The 27145-nt window shown below is 40.5% G+C and overlaps 1 protein-coding gene across 2 annotated transcripts in view; it reads right to left on the bottom strand.

The window, feature by feature from the left end:
• Window positions 1-26869, bottom strand: part of oxr1a (oxidation resistance 1a) — a 170772-nt gene extending 143903 nt beyond the window's left edge. Inside the window, exons 1-2 of one of the 2 annotated variants that reach the window (XM_006794777.3) lie at window positions 26723-26869; window positions 7617-7702 (exon numbers count right to left, since the gene is read on the bottom strand). In XM_006794777.3, the coding sequence (XP_006794840.2) occupies window positions 7617-7633 (17 nt within the window). In that variant the 5' untranslated portion in view covers window positions 7634-7702; window positions 26723-26869. Of the gene's footprint in view, window positions 1-7616; window positions 7703-10432; window positions 10453-26722 lie in introns of those variants that run through there. The other variant, XM_087848110.1, reaches the window with a different exon arrangement.
• Between the last annotated feature and the right edge of the window lie 276 nt (window positions 26870-27145).

Here is a 27145-nt window from a genome sequence, read left to right as displayed (position 1 = left end):
ATGGTTTGTGGGGCACATTCAGTGGCACACTAACACCCACACACACACCCACACACACAGACAAGACCTTTTCCCTTCATATTCATGCAGTCTTACTTTGTGCAGGCCCACGGGGGGAAAAAAACAAAAAACAAAAAACAGGAGAATTAATGCGTTCCTTGACATTTGATCCAACCCTCTTCCCTGTGTCAGCAGAAATCCAACTCCTCATCACTTTGCTGCAGAGTTTAGTAGTCCTCAGTCTCTATTACTGATGCTGTCACTTCCTATGTCCACGATCTGCTGCATCGGAAGCTCCCTGATCAAAATGCTGCTGCCATCGGCACTCTCCGACTAAGCAGTGCAGGTAAAGGCTAACTGGGGCGTCTCCAGACAAAATGCTGATTGTATCCACAGTGTTCTCACAGACTTGCATAGCAGATGCAGTGTTTTCAGTGTCACTAGAGTGCACTTCATTACCGTGAGAGTTCATACCAAGTTTGAGGTTTATTGACTGTCACTTAAAAGGCAACACGTCTGCACTGCATTCTGATCTTCTGAGCTTTACATCTGTCTGAGCATTTTCTAAGATGGATTACGCCCTGTTTGATGTCTCGACATCAGAGCTAAATGGCAAGTCTGGAGAGAAACGCTTGTCTTTTATCAATTAGAGGCTGACATCAAAAACCTGACAGCTACCTTTGATTTGATTCCTCAACAGAAGAAGTTTTTTGCCATTAACCACTAACGCGGCTGCACCAGCGAAGAATCTTTATTTACATCACAGAGTCTGTGTGTTGCATTGTGACTATATACCTGGTTATATGGGTCACAATACTGACAAAAAAAAAGTTGTTATGGCCACTGTAGTAATTAAACTTTGTTTGCGAGTGAATCTCATATCACCAGTTAAATGTTTCTATCACCATGACACAGTGTAATGCTGTGCTCAGGAAATCAGTTGTGCGCTATAAACTACAGTGGTCACATGATTGCTCACTCTCTGCTTCTCTCTAACACTAATCACCATCGCTGACAGGTGCACTGTCGCAAGACTGTAATTTTCCACATCTACAAAAAGTGACATTTAGTTACCAAAGGCAAATTAATGGGTTTGACTTTTTCACTTCGTGAGAGAAATTTTTAAAGGCTCTTTGGAGGTACATAAATTTCCAATTCACAGGAAAAAAAAGTGTGGTAGACAGTAACTATAGTGTGCTACACTGTAGATATAAGGAGTAATTCTGGATGTAGCTTTGGCAATAATCTCTCATTGCAAAGGGAAGCAGTGTTGTACATCTATTCCAATCAACTGCTATTCAATTTTAGTTATATAGCACATAATATATATAGACGACCTGCTATAAGCAAGCACGTGCCGACAGTTGGAAGAAAGAAACCTCCAGCAGAATCAGGCTCAGACAGGACAAAGATACACTGTGGAGCCAGAGGTGAATAATAACTGATGGTTAAATGCAGAGTGGTGTATAAACACATAGTGAGGGAAAAAGGAAGCACTCATGCAGCCTTGGCCTATTGCAGCATAACGTGGGTTCAATGTCACCTGATCCAGCCTTAACTATAAGCTTTATCAAAAAGAAAGGTTTTAAGCTGATGTGGAATGAACGGTATTTCATGCTAGGGCTGTTTGATATAACGATATATATCGGATGACGATATAAAAACATCTATCGTTTATTTCGTGGTGTCGCAAAATAAACTGTTTACTGTTTTCATCGTTTTGATGGTCACTGTAGTGGCTATATTAATTTCTTAAAGTTCTCTCTTTCTCTTATATTTAATATAACCACACTACAGACGGACAACAATGGTAAAACCATTGTGTGTCTGGTTGTTTATTTTCCACATAAACCTTTCACAATAAAGCTCAAGGTCCTCTTGAGACTTTTCAAAATAAACTGAATCATGGCATGGAGTGTGCAGATGAGAGCCGCCAGGTGCTAAAAAATAAACCTTAGAGGTTAGAACAGGCTTTCCCCCGCAGCACAACGTGTAATAAACACTCACAAAGAAAAGCTGGAAACACTTCCCGCAAGTCGAGCTGCCCGAGATTCACCGAATTTACAGAAAATGTTAAATTTTTGTGATTTATATCGTTATCGGGACGATAGATGTCTTATATTGGGATATGAGATTTTGGTCAGATCGCACAGCCCTATTTCATGCTACTGGGAGCCTTCAAAGGTGAAACAGGAGCCTATACTGATCTTTGGTGATGTAAGATTTCTTTTCTTTGTCATCTGGCCAACCTAAAGGCTTATTTACTGGTTTTGTTACTGTCTGACCTGTTACTGTCTTGTTTTTCCTCCAGTCTGACTGCAAAGCTGTGAGTACAGTTTTATATTAGGTGAAAAGAATTATGATTACAACTACTAAGATAAGATTAACAAATTAAAATTTGTGTTAAAAAGCAAAAGACTATAGAACAAAGTAGAAACAATGTTTTGCTTACTGCACAGCCGCCTGAGTTAAAACGCTGACTGGAGCCACTGTAGCATCCTGTGATTTGATTATAATGGACAGCTTCAAGCCATTTATAAAACACTATTTTCCACTGGCCAGGTTACAGTATAATTAAATACACAAACTCACTTAGTATTCAAGTCAATCAATCACGTACAGTCCAACCTGATGTAAATTACATTACCGAGTCCTCAAAGCAAAACATGGATGATGCCTCTGAATGAGTGACTCACAGACACACTGTTGCAACATTTTTCAAGGTCAGTCCAAGGAGAGTCAGTGTGCAGCATCAGGATGGCAGCCTGTAAATCATGATTGGATCAGCAGGCCTTTATGGGGGGTTAACACATCCCTGCATGCGCTCTACTTCCCTTGCCATTCTCTTCCCCTGCATACTTAAGTAATCGAGTGCAAGCTCCTTTTATGTCGATCAAAAGTTCGGAGCTACCTACAGTCAGCCGACAATTTCTCCTTATAAAGGTCAAGATTCATCAGGGGGTCAATGTCAGCTGAGACATCTGGTTAAGTATATCATTGCCAGCAAGTCATTACAAGCTTAACTAACATGACGAGGCATGAATGAGGCATGCTTTATATATATACTTGAATGAGGATAGAGGTTCAGTCCTGTCATCACTGTACAAAAGTTTGTCAAGGGCAAACTGTGCATACAATGAGAGAGTGTGTGGTGTGGCAGGTAATAATAAAGGTGTTTACTTTCTTTATTGTTTGGAATTGTTTGTCATGAGTCACCGAGTGACAGTGCCACCCAGGCAAGCATCTTTCCACGATGTGTCACCGTAACGTGACGTCCCACACAGTATATTTGGCACACTTCACGACCGAACCACAGCGCTGTATTCATTCTTTAACTTCTGGGAAATGTGTGGACAGATTTGGCAAATATCTCTTCAGGTTAGCCATTTTGCCTTTAACCAGTCCAACTCATACTGGGGTAATTTCATTGCAGCTCCCACTGAAAGCAATTAGAGGTCCGGTTGTGTCATGTTGTCTCTCCGAGATCTCTGTGTGAGCTACCGCCAGCACTGACACTTACTTCCTGTTCCCATCCCGGCAGTTTCTGAAAAAAAAGCAAAACAAAAAAACTGGAGGGCAGCTTGAAATGATGACCTGACATGACTGACAACCAAGGGCGGACTTTGTGACAGTCAACACCTCCACAGCCCGGGATAATAATACTAAGTGACTCCGACTGGAAATCCTGGGATCAAGTTAAGGCTCTGCTGTTTTTAAGAGAATGTACTGCAAACAGATTCACATGATTCACATAAATAAATGTTTGTTATTAATATGCAGGCAAGTGTGAGAGCAGAAGCCTAATTTTATTGTTACCTTTCGAGTGTGTGCATCCCTACTGATGACATTTAGATGTGAAAAGTTACAAAGATGAGGCAGCTTAAAATAAATAATTCAAAAAAAGCCAGAAACATGGTAGCAAAAGCCCTTTTCCACCTACACTGGTTCTACTAACTGCAGGAAGGAGTCATGCATGAAACCTTTTTTGCTTGGAGAAAAGACAAAAATAGACAAAGTACGAAACGTAAGACTTCTGTGCAAAGGTTGCTACAAAAAAGGTTGTACTTATTCTGAAGCTCTGAAATGATCATAACAGAAAACTGATGTGTATTCACTTTTTTTTCTCTTTCTTTTTTTTAAAAAAGGATTCATTGATATGCAAAACTTTCCAACTGGCCATAGTCTGTACAACAACTGATGAATGCCAATATATTGTATGCGCAGTGCATGCAGCTATGCCCCGAGGCTGCACACACCATTTCTGACGAAAGTAATCATGTGAGGGATGCTGCGGATTAGTAATACAGAATTGCATTGTTTTGTTTTAAACCGGACAAATCCAGGCAAAGGACGCTTTTGTTTGCGTTAAACAATTACAAATACACTACTAGTACATGGCCATTGTGCCTTCCGCCCATAAAACATATTTACTGACACTGCTTTTAAGCACCAATTGGACAATCAGTCAACTACCAATTGGCAAAGTGATGTACAGCTGACTTATATACACATTCTTTGGATGTGTGTAAACTGAAACAAATCCAACTGGATTTGTTTCAGTTTGGTGATCCCTCACTTGCCCTTCTGAACTAAATCAGGAAGCAGACTGGCTGTTTGTTAGACGTAATGCAAGCTCTAGCCATGCATCTCTCTGATTTGTTCAGATATTCACACAGATGTGGTGTCCCAGATATTGATGGTAAACCAATCAGCAATCAATGGATCAAAGCTGCAAGCAGGAAACCGATAAGGCAATTTCCATACAAGTTAACTAGCTAGCCGGATTCATTAAACTTAGATACAGAAATATGCTGAATGACACACAGACAATAATAACTCTGATTAAGATTTTTTTGTTGTTGTTGTAAGCTACATGTTCCTAACAGCTACAGATTTTGCTGCCGGTTCAGTTTGCCCAAAAAGGAAATGAGGTTTGAGTGCCATATCCATGCGTCTCCACCAAGAAAATGTAATGAAAAGTCAAAGGAGGTGCAGCTCTTCTCTTTATGGAGCTCCATGAAGCATGTGTACCATGGCAGATTTTAAATAAGTAACCCAAATTCATAACTGTGGTGCGTCGCTTCATAAATGTTCCCATCCAGAATGAAAGACTCAGATTAACGGCGCTCCAGTTGCATTTTAATGAGCATATGTAAACACAAACAATCAAGCTGTGGAGATTTTGCACTCTCAGCTTATCTACAACAATGAAACAGAGAAGGGAGCACTGAGCAAGGACACCATCACAAGTGCTCAAGATTTACAGCTCTGCCTCTGGTGCACACTCTTAACTCCATCAAAATCGAAGGTAATCGGCTATTTTAACATGACTGTGCGATTAGAGTTTAATAAAAGCATTTTACAGGCATGCCAACTTTTTAATTACAGCTGTTGGAAATGACTCAGTGAAAGAAAAAAAAAGGAGAAAACCATTATTAAAACACACACGAGTAAAGCCACAAAAGTGTTCAGGGATCTCTGACAGGCACACAGGAGCCACTTTACATCTCGTTCAGCAGTTTAGCCGAGGAAAAATGCTTTGTTTCGTATTCAGCAAAAAAGTGAATGAGATTTTCTAGTGTTTGAATTTAAAGATGGCATCTTTTTTTTTACAGCTATTCCGAGCATATCGTGTGTCATCTACTGTGCTGACACAGCTCCCAAAAGACGGAGGGCCGGTTTGGTTTAATCATCCTCTCAATGACAGCGTGATGATCAGACACAGTGTAAGGAGACACGTGGATGTGACAGCGCCCAACACTCTATCCTATCCCTTCTTACTTCTCAACAAAAAGTTCACACTGTAAATACATTCGTTCGTGCTGACACATTGTCCAAAAAAAAAATGTTGGTAATTTACATTTCAAAGTGTGACAATCAAAATGTTGCAGTAATCAATATTTTACCGGGCCACTGGCAACTTTTCTTTTTCAGTGCAAGTCGAGACTTCAGAAGAAAACGATGACCAAATCTCTAATCACAGGGTTTGTTGCCACTAGTATTAATTTCCATATGGGACCAGTGGGTCTGTGTGTAGTATGCAAGTCAAAAAGTTCTCAGATGAAAACCTTTTTCAGAGCTGTTACAGCTGATCAATCCTGACCAGTTTACTGAACTAAACCAGCAGTCCCCAACCTTTTTTGCGCCACTGACCGGTTTATGCCCGACAATATTTTCACGGACCGGCCTTTAAGGTGTCGCGGATAAATACAACAAAATCAAACCAGTAGCGGTACCAAAAAATGGGAAAAGACCCAGGGAACCGAGTTAACGATAAAAACGCCCAATAACACCCCCCGATAAAAACTTGAAAACCATAAATTTCACACCCGAGCTTCAACTCTCACGAGCCGGTACCAAACGGCCCAGTGGTTGGGAACTGCTGAACTAAACCTTTATGAACCTCTCTGAACTGAAGCACTCTTAGATAACTTTATTAAACAGTTTTCCTTTTTTTCTTTTCAGATTATTTTTATTCAGTATCAGTTTATTTAATTTTACGTGATATATATTTTTTTTTTTACTATGGATGGGATAAAAAAGACTCTTGTTATACACACTGCTCAAAAAAAATTAAAGGAACACTTGGAGGGAAACTGTAAACAAACCAGAGCTTAATGGGATAAAAAAAAAATCCTGCTGGATATCTATACTGATATGGAGTGTGTAATGTGTTAGGAACAAAAGGACCCCACATCCTTTGACAGATATGAAATAGTCCTGTGTTTAAAACATCTCACTCATTAAATTCTTTGACTTTTGTTCTAGAAAAAGGCTTTCCACATGGATATTTCGCCATACACTGATACACTTCCTGTTGAAAAAATACATTCATGGGGGCAGCCATTTCTCCACAAGACCTCCCTTGGTTATTGAGCTGCAAGCTCTGAAAACAAGCCTGCACATTATAACCTTATCGATTGAAAATGCACTATTAGAAATCCTGGGATTAATTATTCAAAGGGAATTAATTAGCACTTTTAGAGGGAGACTGAATGAGCTGCTGTGAGTAATCAACCCAACACGAGAGAAACGTAAACCAACCCGGAGCTGTGAGGCGTAACACACGGGATTGAAACATTAAGAGAAAGAACCAAAAGCATTCTGCTTCATGACACCTAAACCATTTTACATAATAGCTTAGCAAGGTGACCACTTCTACCTCCCATTCAACATCAAGAAAAAGCCAGAGCGATAAATGATTTATGCAGACCGTACACTACCACACGCCACATTAAAAATACAAAATGTACACACAACCGAGGGCTACTGTAAACTGGGCTTTCTAAATTTCCCGCTGAAGCTGTTTACACTATTAGCATAGATTTGTTAAGTGGAAATACAAACTATATAAATATGAGCTCAGATGTATCCAAGATGAGAGACTGCAACAGAAAAAAAATTTTTTTTTTTGGTGATTTTTGACCTGAAATCAACCATTACCTTTCTTCACGTCAAAGTCATGTGTGGATCATAGCGGAACAGAAATGTCAGCCACTATCAGCAGAAACCATTTTAAAATGCCGAGATTTCCCTGTGTGTGCGTGTGTCTGTGTGCGTGTGTGTGGTTTTTTTATGACCAAATAAGAATTGATCAAAAGTGACATTGTGCCGACCTTTTGGTGCTGAACATCTTGGCAGAGTCTTCTTTCTCCTGCTCAGAGGCTTTGGGAGGTCAGGGTTTGATGCTGCCCTTTGAAACCTGCAGGAAGCACACAAACACACACATGAGTACAAAGCAAAAAGACAGAGGCAGGGGAGAGAAGGAGATAACGATGAGATTTTCAGCATCACAGTCGAGCCCCCCCACCAAGTTGTCTGAAAGCCTTGGCCACGCTGACCTCAGCGGCCTCCATCAGCTGGCCTCCGACTGAGCGATTCAAATTGACTGGGCATGGCAGGAGGGAACAAGCAGAGCAGAACTGGGCCAACATGACAAAGACAATGCATGGAGTCAAATGGCAGCTTTGATAATTATTTGCCTTACCCCACCACAACAAAACCCATTTAAAGCAGAACGGCATTAATTTGCACTGAAGCTCAACTGGAACAACAAGGAACAACTAAAGTATAATTAAAAAGGGGAGGGGGGTATAATTATCTATCTCTGTATATCTTTCTTGACATACACATATATACAGTAAATGTGCGCATGTGTGTGGTTATATAGACAAACATTTTATATGTGATTAAGTAAGAGATTTTGTAATTGCATCTCCAAACTGAGTTTCTCTGTGTCTCTCATATACCGTTCTATTACTACCCACCACACTGGTAATATCTGACAGGTTAGCCTCTGCTCTTTTATGTAAAGGTTATCAGAAACTGTGGAGGATGTAAATGAAGATAGGGTTCAATAATTAATGCCAAGGTCTATACAGGCCTCAGTTCTCACCCTCTGCAGTCTGTAATGAGACGAGTGGAGATGAGCAAAAAAAGGAGGGAGGAGCAGGGAAGCGATTAAAGGGGCCACCCTATCTGGCCTCTCTCGCCCCTCTATCACTCAGACACGCGGGCATGTGCGAACATGCACATCGACTCATTTATAACAGCTGAAGGGTGTTTCCTCCCTCGTACACGTTGGCGAAGAGCAGCGGGGTGTTGAGCGAACAGGCAGAAAGGTTAACAAAGTAGTGTGACACTGGAAACATCTGATAATTCATTCAGGTGACATGGAGACAGTGGAAGTACCCGGGTCTGTGACTAATCTAAGGCTGCGCCGCAGCCAACTTTGTTCCTTCCAGGATTCGTAGACGCTCTGAGCACGGGCACGAAGCCACGAGTAAAAATGATTCTTATTATCATGTCTGGCAGACCGAGCTTGCAACAACATTATTTGAGACAGCATCCTGTTAATTGCTCTGACAGTGTAATATTTTCAAACGATGTAAACTTCTATAATGCAATTAAGAAAATTAAGGATTAGACTAGTGTCACTGTTAGAAGCCAAACAAAACAGACAATAATTCAGATAAGGGTAAATTCTGTCACCGGGCTTCCACAGCATCAGAAAGTGGCTCAAGAGCTTCACATGAAAAAGGCTAAGGATCTGTAACCATCCCAAGTTAAAGCCTGCTGAACTCAGTTCGACAACCTGCTGCTGGAACCACAGTATAAACGGAGTTATCACTTATTGCATGTCCCAAACATGACAGCGTCACAGCTACTGAAAAAAGCGCTTGAGTGTCGTTTTTACTGGTTGTGCACATCACACTTCTTGTAATATGGTGCACGCTGCAAGTTCTCCATGATGTGATACATAAAGGTATGAATTACAGTATGGACAGAGTTCACTGCTAAGTTGAAAAAGACGAGACATATTTGACAAAGCTTTGGAAAAATCTCCACGACTGCTTTGCTTCCTGTTTCATCTTGTTCTGATTTCTACTACACTATTAAACCTGTGATTTTTTTCTGAGCAGTAACAAGCAACAACCATTGTTTAAACCACTGGAGCAAGTGAAGGGCACGTCCAGTACAACAGCAAATGATGCTGAGTACATTATGTCAGGTAATGGCACCATGTTGGCTATAATAGGGATACACACGAAACCTACACACTGCCTAAAGCACATAAACAAATTTGGGTTAGGCTGAGGTCTATGTAAGATGGCAACTTGCCACAGCTGAAGCTGAAAGCAGAGTTACAAGAAAAGCTTTTCCTTGTCTGCCTTAACTGCCTTATGACTTTGAGTGACACCCCACTTTTCATGTATAGGGTTTGATGTGATGTCGGCCCAGCCTTTACAGCTATAACAGCCTTGAATGCAACTGCTAAGCCGTGAAAACGTATTCCAAGAAGCTCTTTACGCCGTTGTTCCCAGTCACTTTCACTTTGTTATAATACCACTAACAGCTGGCAGTGGAATATTCAGTAGTGAGGAAATTTCACAACTGGACTTGTTGCACAGGTGGCATCCTATCACAGTATCATGCTGGAAGTCACTGAGCTCCTGAGAACAACACATTCTTTCACATGTTTATAGAAACAGTCTGCATGCCTAGGTCCTTGACTTTAGACACCTGTGACCTTGGAATTGATTGGAAAACCTGGATTCAAGGATTTGTATGGGTAAGTGAATACTTTTGGCAGTATAGTGTAGGTTAATGGGAAATATGCCCGTGTGAAAAAAGCTGAAATCATCCTTTGACAACCTACTGGGACTTGAAAACTAGCACATTTAACTTTGTTACTCATTCTGCGCGGTGTCGCTGCAATAGGAGAAAACGAGTTTGCAATTAGAGCCGAATATTAAAATTACACGCTCACTTGTAAACGTGAACACATTTCGTCCTGCCCACGGCCTCCTGAATAAGCCACCAAAAAGAAAAGAAAATCTGCTGGGGAAAACAGCACGGCTAATGTCAGTTTGCAGGCAAACTAGCCAATTAGTCTGTCAGCTGCAGCTCACTGAACAGCATATAAACACACCAGAAAATGTCACTTCAGCCTGTTTAGATGCTGGTGTGGTCCTCACTCTTCAATCCCATCGTCTACCAATGACTCGCAGAACAACTTTGTTTACTTCGTCTTCTGTTCCCCTGCTGGGACTCAGGCTGCTTGCTGCTGCCAATCAAACGGAGGCAGACACACCTACCCAGCTGTGGAGACACAAAGAGAAAGTTTCTAATAAAAAGCCAGCGTCTTTTTTCCCCCTTCCTTTCTTTCATATAGTTTCTTTTAAACAACCCGACTTTGGACTGCATGCTTTTAAACTGACAAAATGTCAGTCTCACATTGGTACGAGTAAAAAGGTTGAGATAGCTCAAGCCAAAACTGTGTGGTGACTAATGCTACGACAATGTATCAGTGTTTTTTCTACCAGCTGTGCTTCCAAAACATTTCATACCATAAACACAGCAGGTTAACACTAATGAGATTTTGAAAAAAAAACAAAAAACCTTACCACAAAGGGTTGCAGGTACATGCACAGTGAAAGGCAATTATTTTAAAATATTTCATTTCATTAAAGCAAACTGTTTATCTAATTTGAGAGAAAAATTCAGAGCCCAGGGAATACAGGCAGATAATTTCAAAGAGTCCCACAATTGCCTTTCCCGTTGCTGTTAAAATGTGACTCATCCTCGCATTCGTCACAGTGTCGCAGGGCCTTAAAATGATTACAGAGCACCTCACCAAACCCTGCGCTGCCCTCAGAAAAATAACAAACTGCCGAGCTTTCAAGGGTCGACAGTAAAAAGACAAAAACTGAAAATGTTAGACTTTTTTCTAAGTGTGAGGCCAGCTTCAAAGCCAGACTAATAAGTGTCCTTTTATTTAAAGCAACATATTATATAACAAGAAAAGAAAAAGGATGCCAGTATGAAATTCAGATAAGGATGATATGGACCCAGCATTTCTTTTTTGTGAGCTGTGAACATATTGAATATCTAAATGAAGCTCTTTTTTTGTATTTACATTTTCTAAAGCCTGTACAGACCACAAGCTTTCTTTAGTGATGTGCACATTGCTGATGATGTAGACCCTGTTGTTGTCACAAGCTAAGGCCGGCACAAACTGGTGGCTGGCAACAATTGTTCTTCACCAGGGGAGCTAACAATTATGTCCCAGCAGTAAGAGTACCAAATGTGCGCTACGAGGAGTTCTTTTTACTGAACCATGCAAAGACTTACTGTTATCATTAGCAGATTTGATTTTGTATCAGTCAACAGCATCAAATTTCAAATCAGTTTCAGTACAGCTTTAAAGATAACTGTAATAAATTAATTTAATATGTGCTGTTGATTTATTAAGAAATGCAGATAAACATTACTTAGTCTTGGGGTATGTAAATAAGGAAATCACCAGTCATTGAAATGAGACATAAATGTTTAAAATAGTTTATTAGGCAAACTAATAATAATAGAAATTATAATTTTCTTTTGTAAAGACCTGTGAAATATTAAGTACAGACACACCCATAAACAGTACATAAACGATGGAGGTAGCCACTTTGACGTCATTCAATTCAATTCTAATTTTTATAGTGTCAGATCACAATAACAATCACTTCAAGGCACGTGATATTGTAAGGTATCGGTCCTACAATAATACAGAGAAAACCCCAATAATCAGAGGAACCCCTGTTAGCAAACACTTGGCAATAGTGGAAAGGAAAAACTCCCTTTAACAGGAAGAAAAGTCGGTTTAGGCATGAGAGAAGAAAACTGATAAGTAACATGATACATAATACCAATGTGAAGCCATAAGCCACAAAATTGAATGAGACAGCAAAACCGTTGACACTGTCTTTCCTAATAGGCCAATATGAGTCAACAAGGAAGACAGTGATGTTCAGCTAACACACTGTAAGTGATGATCATGGCGTAGACCTTTTACTCACATTAGCTAATTATAATATTTAGTCTATCGTTACAAACATATATGCTCTTAAAGGTTAGCTTTTCTTCAAGTTGATAATGCCACCATAAGAACCTGTAGCCACATTAAGCTAAATTCACTAAAGATTATTAGTGTGGATATTTTCTTTCTGCACTGCCACCAGTGCATGAACAGACACCACAACAATGCAAGAATGGAGCCATGTGGTTTCTCCTGGCATGAGTGGACCTCATCTCCTTCTATCTCTATGGCCAGAACTGTGTTTGAAAATGTTTTCCTGCCGAGCTTCGTTAAGTCAGCCTTGTGTTTCAGCTTAATTGTCTTGCCATGCAGAGCATCCTGACAAACACTATCAGCATCCAAGCATGTAATGGATTGAGGCGAATCCCTCGGACTGACAGCAGGAGAGCAGGTATCCCTACTGCTCAGACCTGCACTTCTGCTGAAAGCCGCCGACCGTAAACCATCAATGACACGGTGGCGATGTGTTCGACATAACACAGGAAGCTTTAAGCTTGGGGGCTGACACAGCCGCTTTACAGAAAACAAAGATGAGCTAAGCACGTTTTTCAGCACATTGTTTAGACAGCCATCATGCCAAATGGTTCCCAGCAAGGCCACAGCCTCACTGTATCAAATCCATTCTATTGTTAATGCAAACTCTCCATGACACTCGCTCTGCGAATGACTGATGAGATGAAAAGATAAAGACACGAGCCAACATGGTTCCTGGATAAAATCCAGAGTGCGAGCAAGAGTAGTAGAGGATCGATCGGGGGCAGGATTAGCTGGGCCAGCATGCAGCTAAATCAGTAACAGCCACAAAGATGCACAGAGGAAAGAAAACAACTCAAGCACTTGCCACATAAATACAGCGGGTATTTTAAGCACTGCACGTCCCTGTTCTTTTTCTAGTACCTCAGAAACAAACATTTCTGCTCCATTCATATCGGAAATAATGTGCTCGTTTTGTTTTTGGTCCTTTTTCAACTCCTGATTTGGACATTTGACTTAAACACAAGGCATAAGTGTATGAACAGCATGTCTAATGTAAGCTTAATGATATGGTGAGTTAAAATCCAATTTAGGCCAACCAAAATTAAAATCTAAGTACAGTAGCTGCAGTGGCATTTCAATCAAGGCCCGATTTGGTGCAGTGATATGACTCATCTTCCCTTCTGCTCCCCTCTCTGGTCCCTCTGGCTGTCCCATTGTCTCCATCTCTCCATTGTTTAAATCTCTCTCACCCTCTGGTCCCTCATTTCTCCTTTTTCCCCAGTTCATTTTCTTGGCTGTCTGGCAGCGCACGCAGAGCCTGATTGCAGTACGTTTCCTGAACTAATAGGGGTCACATTAGCCTGGCAGGAAACACAATCCTATTATGGAAATGCTCAGTCAATTACTGGGCAAGGAATAAACACCCTCTCTGTCATTTCTGACTATCATATTTGTGTTGGGTTAATGGTAGCAATGCACGGCTGTTATCTTCTCGATAGCGTCTTATCTGTATCTCCCGGAGGAACACAGGCATATGTTTGAGGACTGCGTCATTGCTGGAGCTACGCCGGATCTGCCTGCATGAGGGCTTTTCCCCTTCAAACCAAACATCTCCACGAGAATTTTTCCAGCCACTCGCCAGCCGTGAGGGATAATGGAGTCATTATGTTTCATGTTCATGTAATAGCGTTCCATTATTGATGCTAAAAGTGACAACTGATTGTATCGCATTCCGAGTGCCTTTCACTTAATTAATCATATTGATTTACACTGAAAAGATGAAAATATTATAGAGAAATAATTATTAAGCTAATAGCTTTGACATGTTTAAAAGCTCCCTGCAGCCAATACGTTTGAGCTCTTTAGTTTAATTTAACTTATTCTACCCTATAATACAGCACTGGGAGTCTCATTGTAGCCTGAATTATAACGGATAAGTATTTCAATGCTCTGGCTGTAAGCTAAACTATGCTTATGAAAATCCAGCTACAGGGAAATATAGCAGGTCTCCTAAATTACTGCTTCTCTCAAACACAAGTTCACACTGGGCAAGCTCTTTTTTTTTTTCGTTAGACTTTTGTCTGTCATGAGATGTCACAAAAACTGCATGGAGGAGCAAACTAACGTTTTATTACAGTAAGATAGTTCTGAATTGCCACTGGGCTCAAAAGCAAAAGCTTATTTGGCTAGTACATGTATGCTATGCCAGAAGAAGAAGACTCAGAGAAGGAATAAAGTGATAATTTGGGAAATTCGTTTCATAGCCAAAGGACAGCAGATTAGATTCACACCAGTATCAGAACTGTGTTACGCATGAAGCGAGATTTCAGAGGCGGAGCACAGTAAAAGTTGTTCATTTAAAATAGCAGATATTGCCAATATTGAGATTTTTGAGTGAGTAATATTGAGTAAAAACCCCAAATACTGATATATTGATCATATTTTCTTTTCTATATATGCACATGAGCTGCACAAGTAATCAAATTTTAATCTTGATTAAGATTTTGACTTGACTTGAGCAATACCGAAAGTGTGTGCTCCACACTTTCGGTATTGCTCTTCCTCTTTTCCTTCTGCCTCAGCTCCATTCTCAACATCTTTTGTCCAGTATATCTACCATTCCTCCTCCACCACATATATCATGTCACTCTAACTTCATCTCCAAAACACTCAACCTGATCTGTCCCTCTGAAAGTACTCATTTCTAATCTTGGTCATTCTGGTCACTCCCAATGAAAGTCTTCACATCTTCAGATCTACACCTCCAGCTTGGCCTCCCGTCTTCTTGTCAGTGCTACTGTCTCCAAACCATACATCACACCAGGTCTCACTACCATCTTGTAAACCTTCCCTTTCACTCTTGGCACTTTTCTTCGGCCACTCCACCATCTTCCATTCACCTCTTGTGCACCATCCATTACTTTTGATAGTTGATCCCCGGTATTTTTAACTCATTTTACCTTCACTACCTTTGCTCCTTGCATAGTTACCTTCCCATCAATCTCCCTGTCATTCACAAAAAATGTATTTAGTCTTGCTTCTACTTACTTTCACTCCTCTTCTCTCCAGGGCATACCTTCACCTCTCCAAGCTCTCTTCCACCTGCCATCTACTCTCACTACAGATCATAAATTCCACTGCCCTTCCTCCTATATATCTCCTTACCTCCATAAGTATGTCATCTGAACCAACCTCCTTTCCACCCTCTTCACAGTGCCCTCACTTCCTCCGTATTAATCCTCTGCACTGCCTGATTCAATAACTGTCCTTCATCTGTCCTCACATCATCATGCACTATTTAGAAATACTTGAGATTTGATGATGATGTTAACCAAGAACAAATCATATCCAAAGCAACACAACTAACTTATACAACCACCTGGAAACATCACATTGCAGCACAATTCAAGCATGAAGGCAAAGAAGAATAATGGCTGCTACATCAATCATCGAGCATCAGCTCAATGCGTCCACATATCCATCCAGCCCAATGATCACAATTAGAGTTGCATTCCTTTCGGCCAAAGATGTCAAAAGATGTGAGATAAAAAGGGAAATAGTCAACTTACTAAGCAAAATACATGATATAAAATTATTTTTCCAAAGTGGCAAAACCTGCAGTGTATACAAAATATCACAGAGAAAACAGAGAGGAATCTCACATCTCTCACATGCATCGCTGAAGTACAATAAATGGATCGAAAGGATGTGAAAGCAGTGTTATATTTACATTACATTTATGTCACTTAAATCAATGAATAATCACGACAATAATCGAGAGAATCATTTTGGCCATACTCGTGTGGGGCTAATACACACATGCCCACATATATAGAGAGATAAAGTATACTGTTGAGTTATATCAAGAAGCTGATGGGGTTATGGTTCATTTACTTTTGACCAGTAAATTTCACAAACTACTTTGCAATTTACTGTGAAAACACTGCTTGACCTCGTACTAGTTTGCTCAGTTGAATCATAGTCGGCTACGTGGCAAGTACTGCAAACAGTGTTGGAACTCTTCACCATTTCTAAAATAGTCTTTCTTCATTTTATTTGTTTTGGCATTACATTCTGCTAAAAAGAAAAAACTTGCACAGGAGCTGCAAAGAAACAGAAAAAAGACAAAATCTTTGCAGCAAATTGGAACTGACAAATTGGTCAAGACTGTGATATAGTTGGCCTCATTGGTTGGTTGTAGCCCCCCAATCATATGCTTGAATCAACCTAACCATTTTTACCTCTCATAAAGACTTAAATGGTCACTGAAAAGTTTGATTTACAGAAATAGTAACAAATATTGTCATTCGAACCAAGCAGCAAAGTCATTGCTCAAGTCAAGGACGTTCGTCATAACATCCTTGAATTTAGGCACTCCACAGGCCCCTGAGAAAACAACTCAGAATCTCTTCTGAGTTCGTCATTTACACAAAATGAACCTCTGCTTTCCTGGGTTGATCTAGTTCTGCTTTTTGTGTGTGGGTGGGGGGAGGGGCTTCACATGATGACGACAATTAAAATAAAAAGTATAAATAAAAAGAGAAAACCTCAGCTTTCCAGCAGTCTTGCTTGTGGCAAGGTATGTACAGGAGCCTAGAACACTGTCAGTTCGAGTTAAGGGCGTGCATGCATTTGGGTCGGGGACGGCTCCCTGCTGAGTCACTTCCCTGCATGATGTTAGGCTGACGGAGACAAATGCCCATAGAGTGTCAGTCAAAAGTGACCCCATCCCCTTTGCTTTGATTCAATTAGCTTTCCAGCAGTGTCCCAAAGTGGAACCAAAGGCAATGTTCACTCAACTTAATCAGATTTTAGTTTGCTGACAGCATTGTCTTCCTCCCATCCAGTTATGTGGGGCCCGTTTGGTGATGTATGTCATCTGGCTGTCACATTATCACTCCATTCACGGGTACGGGAAAGGCGCTCAGAACGTGCCCTTAATTTACCTGGACAGCTATTACTATCATCAGCGTTGTCATTAAAGTAAGATTTGCAGATTTATTAGAAAATGTCAAACTGGGTAAAAAAAAAAGACAGAGCAAAGGATTCATAGCTGTCAAATCACTTTGATGGAAACGCACTATAAAATATCCTAAAGGGTGGTGCCACCCTCTTCTTTATCCTATCCATATAATCGCCAATGTGGGTCACAGGGTGGATGCAACACGGGCCAAGCAGCCTGAAAGGAGAGAGGAGGCTGGTTTGCTGCTCTTCTAAAGGGAGGAGGAAACATGAGGGGGGTCACAGGGCTGAGTTCCTGTAGCTTAGCGTGGAAAATCCTCTTTAATCCTCCAACCAGTCCCATGGAGCTGTTTACTGTATGTACGTAACGCTATTATGGAACCCAACCAAACACCCCCCTTGTGTACGCTACACCCTTTGCTTCCTCTTCATGCCCTCCCAAATGTTCACCTGTCTTTTTTTTGTTTTGTTTTGTTTTTTTGTTTGATGTTTTTTCTTCTTATGTTTTTGTTTTTTTTAGATTATCATCATTAGATAGTGAGCCAGACATAAGAATCGTACAGAGAGTGGTGAGAAAAACAAATCAGCCTTCGGGGTATTTATACCAAAATGAGGGAGGACTAGAGGGGGGCCACTTTATGGCCTGCAGTGTGGCTGACTAATCACAGTTTTCTTTTAGATACACAGTAAACTCATTACAGATAACATAAACCACGTCTAGATGTAAAGAGAAGTTATTTCTAGCAAAGTGCATATAAAGCATCAAAGTGCCATGAAAGCGCCGTCCTGTTCAGGAGATTCCTGTTTGTTTTGGAAAACAATGTTTTAAATTATTTAAATCCACCAAGCTCCATAATGGAAGAATGTATTTTGTGAAAGCTTAAAATGAATTTTCAGCTAGACTCCTGGAATCACATTACAACACAAGGCAATAAATCATCTGTGTCACTACATTGTCATTATCTAATTGTCTTGTTGTGGACTCAGGACCATCTCCTTCCTTACCCTGTCTGTATCCCTCTGTTTATGCTCTCCAAAACCACACTTCCCTATTCTTCCAATGCAGACTGCTGGTACAGTACACTCAAAAAACTGAAAACACAGCATACAATGTGAGTGCTTACAAAATAAATTTAAAAAAAGCAGCCAAAAAAAGTAAGCAGGCAAAAATGTAATTCCTTGTTAAATATATCCACATTTAGCTAATATGTCTGTCATAAAACTTCTGATCCAAGAATCACTTGGTGATCCAGGATTGGGTGATCTTAGTTAGGATAATTGTATTTGTTCAGATCTTCAAAGCAACCAGTCAGATTTGTTGCTTCATCATGAATAAGTGTGTGCTCCTGTGGTCTTTGACAAAGGAAAACTGTCCATAAAGGTCAACTGTATTAATGATAGATTCTTTAATATTTCAAGCAAACAGCAGATCACCATAGACCCGGGAAGCACGTGTAAAATATTATTTAACCCTCTGAGGTCAAAGTCATCATATGTGCTAACCCTAAGCCTGGGCCTACCCCCCACTTTGGGACAGCACCAACCACTGCTAGCAAATGGTGCTTTGCAACATCTCATTAAAACAAATACCTGAATATCAAACACCTATTGACATGTTCAAAAATATAACACTAATATAAAACTAACGTGATTCAGAACATTTTTGTTTTTGTATGTATTATGCCATGTCGTAAAATATAGAAAAAGCTTCTGTGTTATTTACCGTGAGATGTGACATAAGCTTGGTTATTTTGTTGGCTTCAATCTATTTTTGTTTTGTAGGAATTATGCACATCAAACTGTCAATCTATTGACAATTTCCAAAAAACAGATAACACACAAAAAATTGAGTAAATAATCATGCATCATAATTAGTGCTTCATAGCTAACGTTCTGCTTGTTTGAGTTACAAAAGGGGCCTATTATAATCTAAACTAAGTGTGTGTGTGACAGAGAATAAGGAAAAGGTTAATAAAGTAAAGAACACTGCAAAGTACTGTGCAGAAGTCTTTAGCTACTTCTTAATTCTTTATAGTTTGCTGGGAAAATGGGAAATAAGTGCAGATATTTATTGAAATATGCACAGAAATACAGTAAATAAGGCAAAAACAGAGTTTTGGGCTTGAAAGTCAATACTTGGTATGGCCACCTGTTTCTTCAACACAGCCTGAACTTTTTTAGACAGCTTTCTGTAATTTCTTCATGAAGTAGTCTACATGAATTGTTCTACAGGCTTCTTGAATGATTTTTGTTCCTTAACAAAGCCTCCACTGTGTTTACAGATGGCTGTAGACACTCACTGTAGTAGATCTGTTGCCACTGGTTTTCAGTCCACTTCTTGTGTATTTTGGTATACCTCAAATAGGAATAATTATCCAGGCTTCTTGAAGGACATTCAAAACTCTTCTTTCTTCCATATGGTATCAAGGTGATCATGTACTCCTTCAATAATGCTGAGGTCCTGAATCTGAGAGACCAATCCATGACACATCGTTTTCCACTGTGTGTTTTTCTATCCAGGCATGCTTTTTGGACATTAGCAGTATGGGATCACTGTCTTGTCACTCATTGTTATACTTGTTGCTGTCGCTGCAAAAGATACTATATTATGCCTGTCAAACTGCATTATTTTTGGTTAAGTGGCTTATATGGTTGTATGCAGCTGCATGTATCCTCATCAGTGTTGGGTAAGTTACTTTAAAAACTGCAGTCGTGGTGCTTTGATTGTACTCAGAACTCAGAAATTCGGCCTTCTGAAAAGGAAGATGTAGGTAACACCAGACTGCAGATGAGCTGCATACAGGGCTGGACTGAGACAAAAAATCGGCCCGGGCATTTTGACTAGAGACCGGCCTGACATTATAGGAAAAATCATAAAGCCTTTGAATGAAAACAAACGCTGTTGTGACAGTGATGTTCACTGTTTTGATGGTATATATGTATCAATCTATCAATCCTTTGTTGTAAGATTCAGATAATTATTTTTTAAAAGCCAGACATTTTAAATGAGAATAAGAAAGAAAAGTATTTCTTTGTGCCCCCCTCTCCCTGTTAATGCCCTACCTGGACCCCTGGCAAAAGCTTTGCTAGATCCGCCCCTGCACAGTTACCAGCTGTCAGCTACCTAAAAAGGATCCTGGGGTTATCTGTCTCTCAGAAACAGTTCATAACTTCCCTTCAACTCATTTATGTCACCTAAAAGGTAAACCTGTTTCTCCATCACCTGTTCAGCTCTGATGATTCATAAGGACATCTCCTGGCTTCATCTTCATGTTTCCCTCTCACCAGATAAACAAACCGACATCATGACCAGCAGGTTTACAGCTGTGGCTCCAGCAAACATCAGCTGATACTAGAAATTAATATTAAATAAATTCTAACAGCTGATCAAGCTTAAACGTGCTGCTGTTGTTTAACGCGAAATAGGCTGGTTTCTTTCTGGCGCAAAGTGGGCGATAAACAAACAAGAGAGCCGATCAGCTGATCATTGATCAGTTTCATGATTGAAGTAGAAACGGGAGAGGGAGGGGGGAGAACGAGATAAGAAGAGGCAGCTGTGCAGCAAAGACACAGAATAACTCCAGCTTTGTGCCTTTTTCATTGTAGCTGAATTACGGGACAAACTGTTCCTTTTCACCTCAATAAGAAACGCGTAATATTTTCTCTGAATACCAGACAGGACGGTTGGCAACTCTAATAACTTATGAACAAAATAAAGTTCAACATCATTAACTTCATAGCACCCACCCAGCTGTATAGAAACTCCGTCATGCTAGCTAGTACGCAGTATGGAAAAAGTCAGAATAACGAAAATAAACTCCACCTAAACTTGGTTTATATCTGACCCAGATAGACTGCAGGTCATAACTTCTTACCTGAAGTTCAGTTCACACTTGGACCGGCGGCTGCCTCGGGTCTCTTTTCCTTCTGCGTCCCCTTTCCCTCATCCACCTGCTGCCTCCACCACTTGCTAATGTTACAGAATCTGTGGAAGCTCCGCGATGCCACCACACGAAGTAACGAGTAACGACCCTATCTAAATCCCAGTAACGACTAACGCGTTCCTGATTTTGGCATAATAACTAGTTACCGTGCTCGTTACCACAATAATAACGTAGTTACTGTAACGCGTTACTTAATAACGCGTTAGTCCCAACACTGATCCTCATAAATGCCATAGATCCTTTAACAATTTGTAAACAGTAATAACACAGGTAAGGATGTGCACACATTTTGGGAAAGGAGATGTAAGAGTCTGTCAATCTAGACAAAGGGATTATCCACAAAAGATCATGCAAACTATCTAAACAGATTAACTTTGATGACCGGCAACTGACTTCCTTGTGGCAGCACAGGAACAAGCTCTCAGCACAAGAGCAATAGTTCTGGGGTCTATCACACCAGGAAAGACCTCAGGTGCAGGCTGTGTAAAGATGCCCCTGAGACAATCCAGCACATAACAGCAGGGTGCAAGATGCTAGCAGGCAGGACATAGATGGAACGGCATAACCAAGTGGTCGGCATAGTGTACAGGAACAAGCCGACAAGGCCTGGAAGTCCCGAGGTCAAAATGGGAGATGCCCCCTAGGGTGGTGGAGAATGACCAAGCTAAGATCCTGTGGGACTTCCAGATACAGTCAGTGATAGAGCAATAGATGTAGCTATACCGAGTGACAGCAACATCTGGAAGAAGGAACATGAGAAGCTCAAGAAATGCCAAGAGCTGAGAGAAGAACTCGGGTAGATGTGGAGGGTGAAGGTAACAGTGGTCCCAGTGGTAATCGGAGCACTAAGTGCAGCGACCCCCAAGCTAGGTGAGTGGCTCCAGCAGATTCCAGAAACAACATCCGAGATGTCTGTCCAGAAGAGCGCAGTCCTAGGAACGGCTAAGACACTGCGCAGGACCCTCAAGTTCCCAGGCCTCCGGTAGAGGACCCGAGCTTGAAGAATAAAGACTTTCCCCAATGGCAATTTATTTTATGATTTTTTTAAAAAAAAATCATAAAGACCTATAGACACTCAGTCATTTCAGTATTTTTTTTCTTTGTTTGAGCTTTGCCTTCACATTATTTATTTCGTAACTTGGATTCCTTAGATTGGCTACTCAGTGTTGTGTACCGTTTATGTTTTAATGCTCTGCTTCATGAGTTTTGAACAAAAATGATCAAGCTTCATAAAATATATTTTTTATATTTCTTTAAATACTCGGCATAATAATAATTATGTATTCTTATTACCCAGTCATCAGAGTTGACCGATGATGACATCCGGGAAATAAAAGTTGTGGACCTAGATGCTGCAGTGCTGACAAGTCTAGGGAACAGTGACACAGAAACAACGTCACTGGACACTGATACGGAGGAACAACCAGGCTTGCCGGAGCCCTTGACTGCTTTATTTAACACTCACTCAGGGAACTCTCACCACAGGAAATAAAGGTGAAAAGTGAAGAAACATTTCACAAACTTAAATGCAGCATCATCAATTTGAAACACTAGAATGCGTCAAGATAACACCACTGGCACACCCATCGGACTACACGTACTAAATTTCACCGTGTGACCACAACGGATAAAAACAGCAAAATTAATTATGGATATAATGCAGAACAACAAAACCAAGTTAAATGTCCCATCTGTTCTTTAGGGTGAAACCATGGAGGAAACAGCAAGACAACATTATAGTGAATGCAACAATACATTTGATATGGTGGGTTTTAATACCTTAAATCTGTAGGCTAAATCAGTGTTATTTAAGCCCACTCTTAATTTCATTAGCAAAAACCAATAAGATGATCCTGCAGACTGAGATTTTGGCAAATTATTTCTACACTGTCTGTGATTTTGTCTGTTAGATTCAAAGATAAAGGAGGTAAGTCCTGTGAAAGAAAGCATTTGCCCCGTTTTGCATTTAATAGTGGCATAGGAAGACGCAGAGTTTTTCAGCTCCTCTCTAAGCTTTGCATTTTCAGCCTGAGGTTTTTCTCCTGCTGCAGGTTCACACAGTCATTCTGAAGCTGAGTGTATCTCAGGTTTAGATCATCATATTCTCTCCTTGGGACTGGGATATCCTCTTCAGCTTTAATACAGAAATATGAAAAGTTAGGATATGCAGGCACAAGCTCACAACAGCACAAGCTGGTTGATTCTAAAAAATATATATCCTTACCAGAACATTGATCCAGACAGTCACACTACACTGATTAATAGCCAAATAGCAAACCTGCTAATGCAGCTTACTTTAGATATTATTATTCATATAAAGCAGGAGTTATAGTGTAACCAGAGTAGATAAATAACTTACCTGATGTAAATTGGCGCTACAAATGCGAGCATTTCTGATTGCGTCCTCAGTCCAGCTTTCGTCAACACGTTTAATGGCTTGCTACCACAGACGCCTCAGATTTCTCAGAAACGGCTGGGATCCCGTCGTAATTCTGTACAACTTCAACCCGCTGTTTGTAGAGGAGTGATTTTGACAGCCAAACACGCAACAACCCAACATTTTTATGATGATAACACTTTTAAATCAAGCTTTACAACTGTGTTGTCTCGTCATCCTTATCTGAATTAATGGGATGACGCTTTACCTCCGCTGCCAAAATACACACGCATGCTTTTGATGACGTAGGCAGCAAAGGGGTCTATATGATGATAAATCAGGGATAATAAGGAACTTTACATTGAACTGCGGTGCTTAGAAACCACAGAATCCCAGTGGAACCACTTATATGTGCACGAAGCCTCACGGGGTTATCGCCTACACCTTGACCTTTACATCACAGCATGCCCTCACGGTAAAAGCAGTCTGTGCTACATATAAGGGCTTATTTAAAAGTCTACTAGCAGCACTTTAAATAAGTCTTCCCAAAGAGTGCTTTCAAGAAACACTGTCTGATCTCATGTTAGCAATTTATTTTTTGCCTGTATTCTCAGGGTAGTGCAGAAGTTCTCAGTCTACCTGAGAGCTGTGTGCATTGATGAGCGTGCAGAGATAGAGGAGATAGAGGAGGCTGCAGTTGTTGTTGAGCCTCACACAGTCGAGAGATACCGATTTTTTTCGTGGCTATCTTGATAGACATCAAGCCTCGTCCCTCACAGCTTCAGCTTATCAGCACGGAGAAAAAAATAAATAAAAGATCAGAAAGCATAAAAGCGCAGTTTGATGCACTTGAAATACAGATAAGGATATATTTTTATTAGGAGCCAACTAATTGAATTTGTTTCTTTTTAAAACAGCATGTATAAAATCATTTCCACTAAGTGAATACAGTTCAGTTTCATCAACGTGAATCTCGATGCCGTAATCAATTGGTAATGGCAAGAACTCCCTGATGTTTGCAGGGTGAAGGATTAATCAAAGCCAGCAGGACCGTGCATGATTTCATCATAAGAGTCATGACTGAAGGTGTGTGCGCATGTGTCTGTGTGTGTGTCACTACCATTTTTTCTACTGTAGTAACAGTTCTATGGTAAAGAACATGGCAGATTCTAATAGTTGAACAGGTTAATGTGTATGTTAATTGTTTAATACTGCAATGTTGTTGAAAGGGGAGCTTTACTGACTCCTTGAAAACCCTCATAAAATGTTGTTCAGTGGTTGTGAACACAGACTACAGTTCATGCTGCCACTAAAGGGAGGGCGGTGTGTCTGCCTGTCTGCAGCAGTGCTGTGGGAAGCTGTGTGTCAGCTGGATGAGGCAAAGACAGCACTGCTGGCACTGAAAATGTTGCAAAGTAGTACCTAATCCGATAGTTGTTTTTACTGTTGATCGTTGGCCTATCTCAGTACCAAGCCCTAGTCTTGACATTTCTAAAATGTTGGTAGCAGAGCTAAACACTCAGTTACTACAACACAACGCTCAACTGACAAATATTTTTTCTAAACAATTCATTATTTAGTCTATGACATGGGAAAAACAACAACTGTATATTAAAAAAAAAACCATTATGGCTTTTCAAATATCATTGTCTTTGAGCATATTATATATACAGGAAAGTTAACACTCAGTCTAAATATAGTGTTGTAGTTTACGAGAATATATAAGGTTTGAATTATGCCTGAACTATTTTTTTTATTTATAAATGTCCATAGTAATGAAAAATTACATAATCCAAGTTACTTTTTAAGCAAAATACCACATTACCAAACTGTGTTTTCTTATATTTTACAGGATATTAACAAAACATGCAATTAAGAGATTTTTGCATTAGCGTACGGGAAACACACTGGTATTCTTGTTTAACTTCTCCCAACCTTTGAAAGATTATTCTTTAGAAAATGCTTTTTGTAGCTCTTTTTAAAGATTTTTTTTTTTTACATGGATTGATGGCAGCATTGTTAGAAAACAGTTTGCCTGAGCAGCATGAAGGATCATCTGAGCAAGTGAAACAAGATCACAAAAATCAGACACTTTACTTGACAACTCCTCTCCCTGTTTTCACTCTGATTTGACTTTGAACGTCTCGCTGGCCTTGACCAAGCTACCTTTCGCATCAGTGAAGCCACCGTGTCTGTGGACAGTGATCCAGCTCCCTTTAGTTAGCTCTGTGTTCGTGACTACCTTCTCCCTTATATGTTTTACCAGCATGTATAATAAGTGATTAAAAGGACAATACACAGGCTTCCACCACTTGACTCCCAGAGGCAGCTCATTCTGCACCTTATGGGAATACCTTATTGCATTATGCAATGGTGTAATAGGCTTAGTTAGCTACATACTACTCTGCAGGGGAAGATGAGGAGGGGAGGGGAGTTGTGGCCACACTCAGATGACTCACTTCATTAAGTCTACCTTCCTAAGAGCTTTCTAGTTGCTGAGGAGTGAACTTTCCATGCTCCCACATTAGCACAGACCTAAGATAACATGTACTGTTGAGTAAATAATGTAAACATGGTTCAAATACACTTTTGTGCTGATGAATAGTCTGAATTCCCATTTTCTTTTGATTACTGTTAACCTTCCCTTTACCTCTGCATTATTTAGAACTAAATGTGGCCTATTACTGCTGCTCAGAGCTGTATTCGTTCATTAAGCTCCTATAATGTACTTCAGGATAGCGAAAATGCAGCAGGAGCGCCAAAGGTAAAACGGATCTTAATGTAAGTACCGCTGAGGCGCATGAAGAACAAGCAGCTCAGTTTATTTGTTTAGTGGGAATAAGAGCCTCCCTTCACCTGAATTTCACCTGCACCGCTGAAAGCATCACAAGACTCCAAGCATCCCCAAGGAACTATTTTTAAACCATCCGGGTTCCTGAGCTGTAGCATCCGCACAGAAACACTACACTTTGCAAACATTAAAGCTTTATAAGGAAACGACTTATCCGACCACACGTGAAAAAGAAAAAAGAAAAGAAAGAAGAAGCCGGGCTATCCGTTTGACAGAGAACAAACATGTCGCTGCGCATCGGTACTTACTTTCAGAGGAACATTGCGCGATGACGCCTTTCGGATGCTCGCAAACACACTCGCGATGCTGTTACAAGTATTTCTTCTTCAGGCGTGCGCCACGGCAGGAATGTACACAGAGGCATACATGCGGAGTCATTTGACCTTCTCCCAATAGAAACTACCATCGGTGAGACGTAGGAGAGGGGAGGAGCGGACCAAACCAAACCGGGCAGGCGTCCCGGCAGAGCGGAGAAAGCGGAGAGGGGAGGGGAAGGAGGAGAGCTGTCATTCTCAGATACACTGCAGGAATAAAAATGACACAGTGGCTGCAGATAAGGAAGAAATACACGATTCTAGTGAGCAAAAACAGACCCACTAAGCTTAAACGGGTTTACGACTGTGGAACTATTAGGGTTTGTTCTGGCTCCAGCTAATGATCACATGATATCC

Source organism: Neolamprologus brichardi, chromosome 11, assembly GCF_056152115.1.
Source record: "Neolamprologus brichardi isolate AB-2024 chromosome 11, ASM5615211v1, whole genome shotgun sequence".
Classification (NCBI taxonomy): domain Eukaryota; kingdom Metazoa; phylum Chordata; class Actinopteri; order Cichliformes; family Cichlidae; genus Neolamprologus; species Neolamprologus brichardi.
Note: the sequence above shows the minus strand (reverse complement) of the source record. Positions and strands in the feature narration are given on the sequence as shown.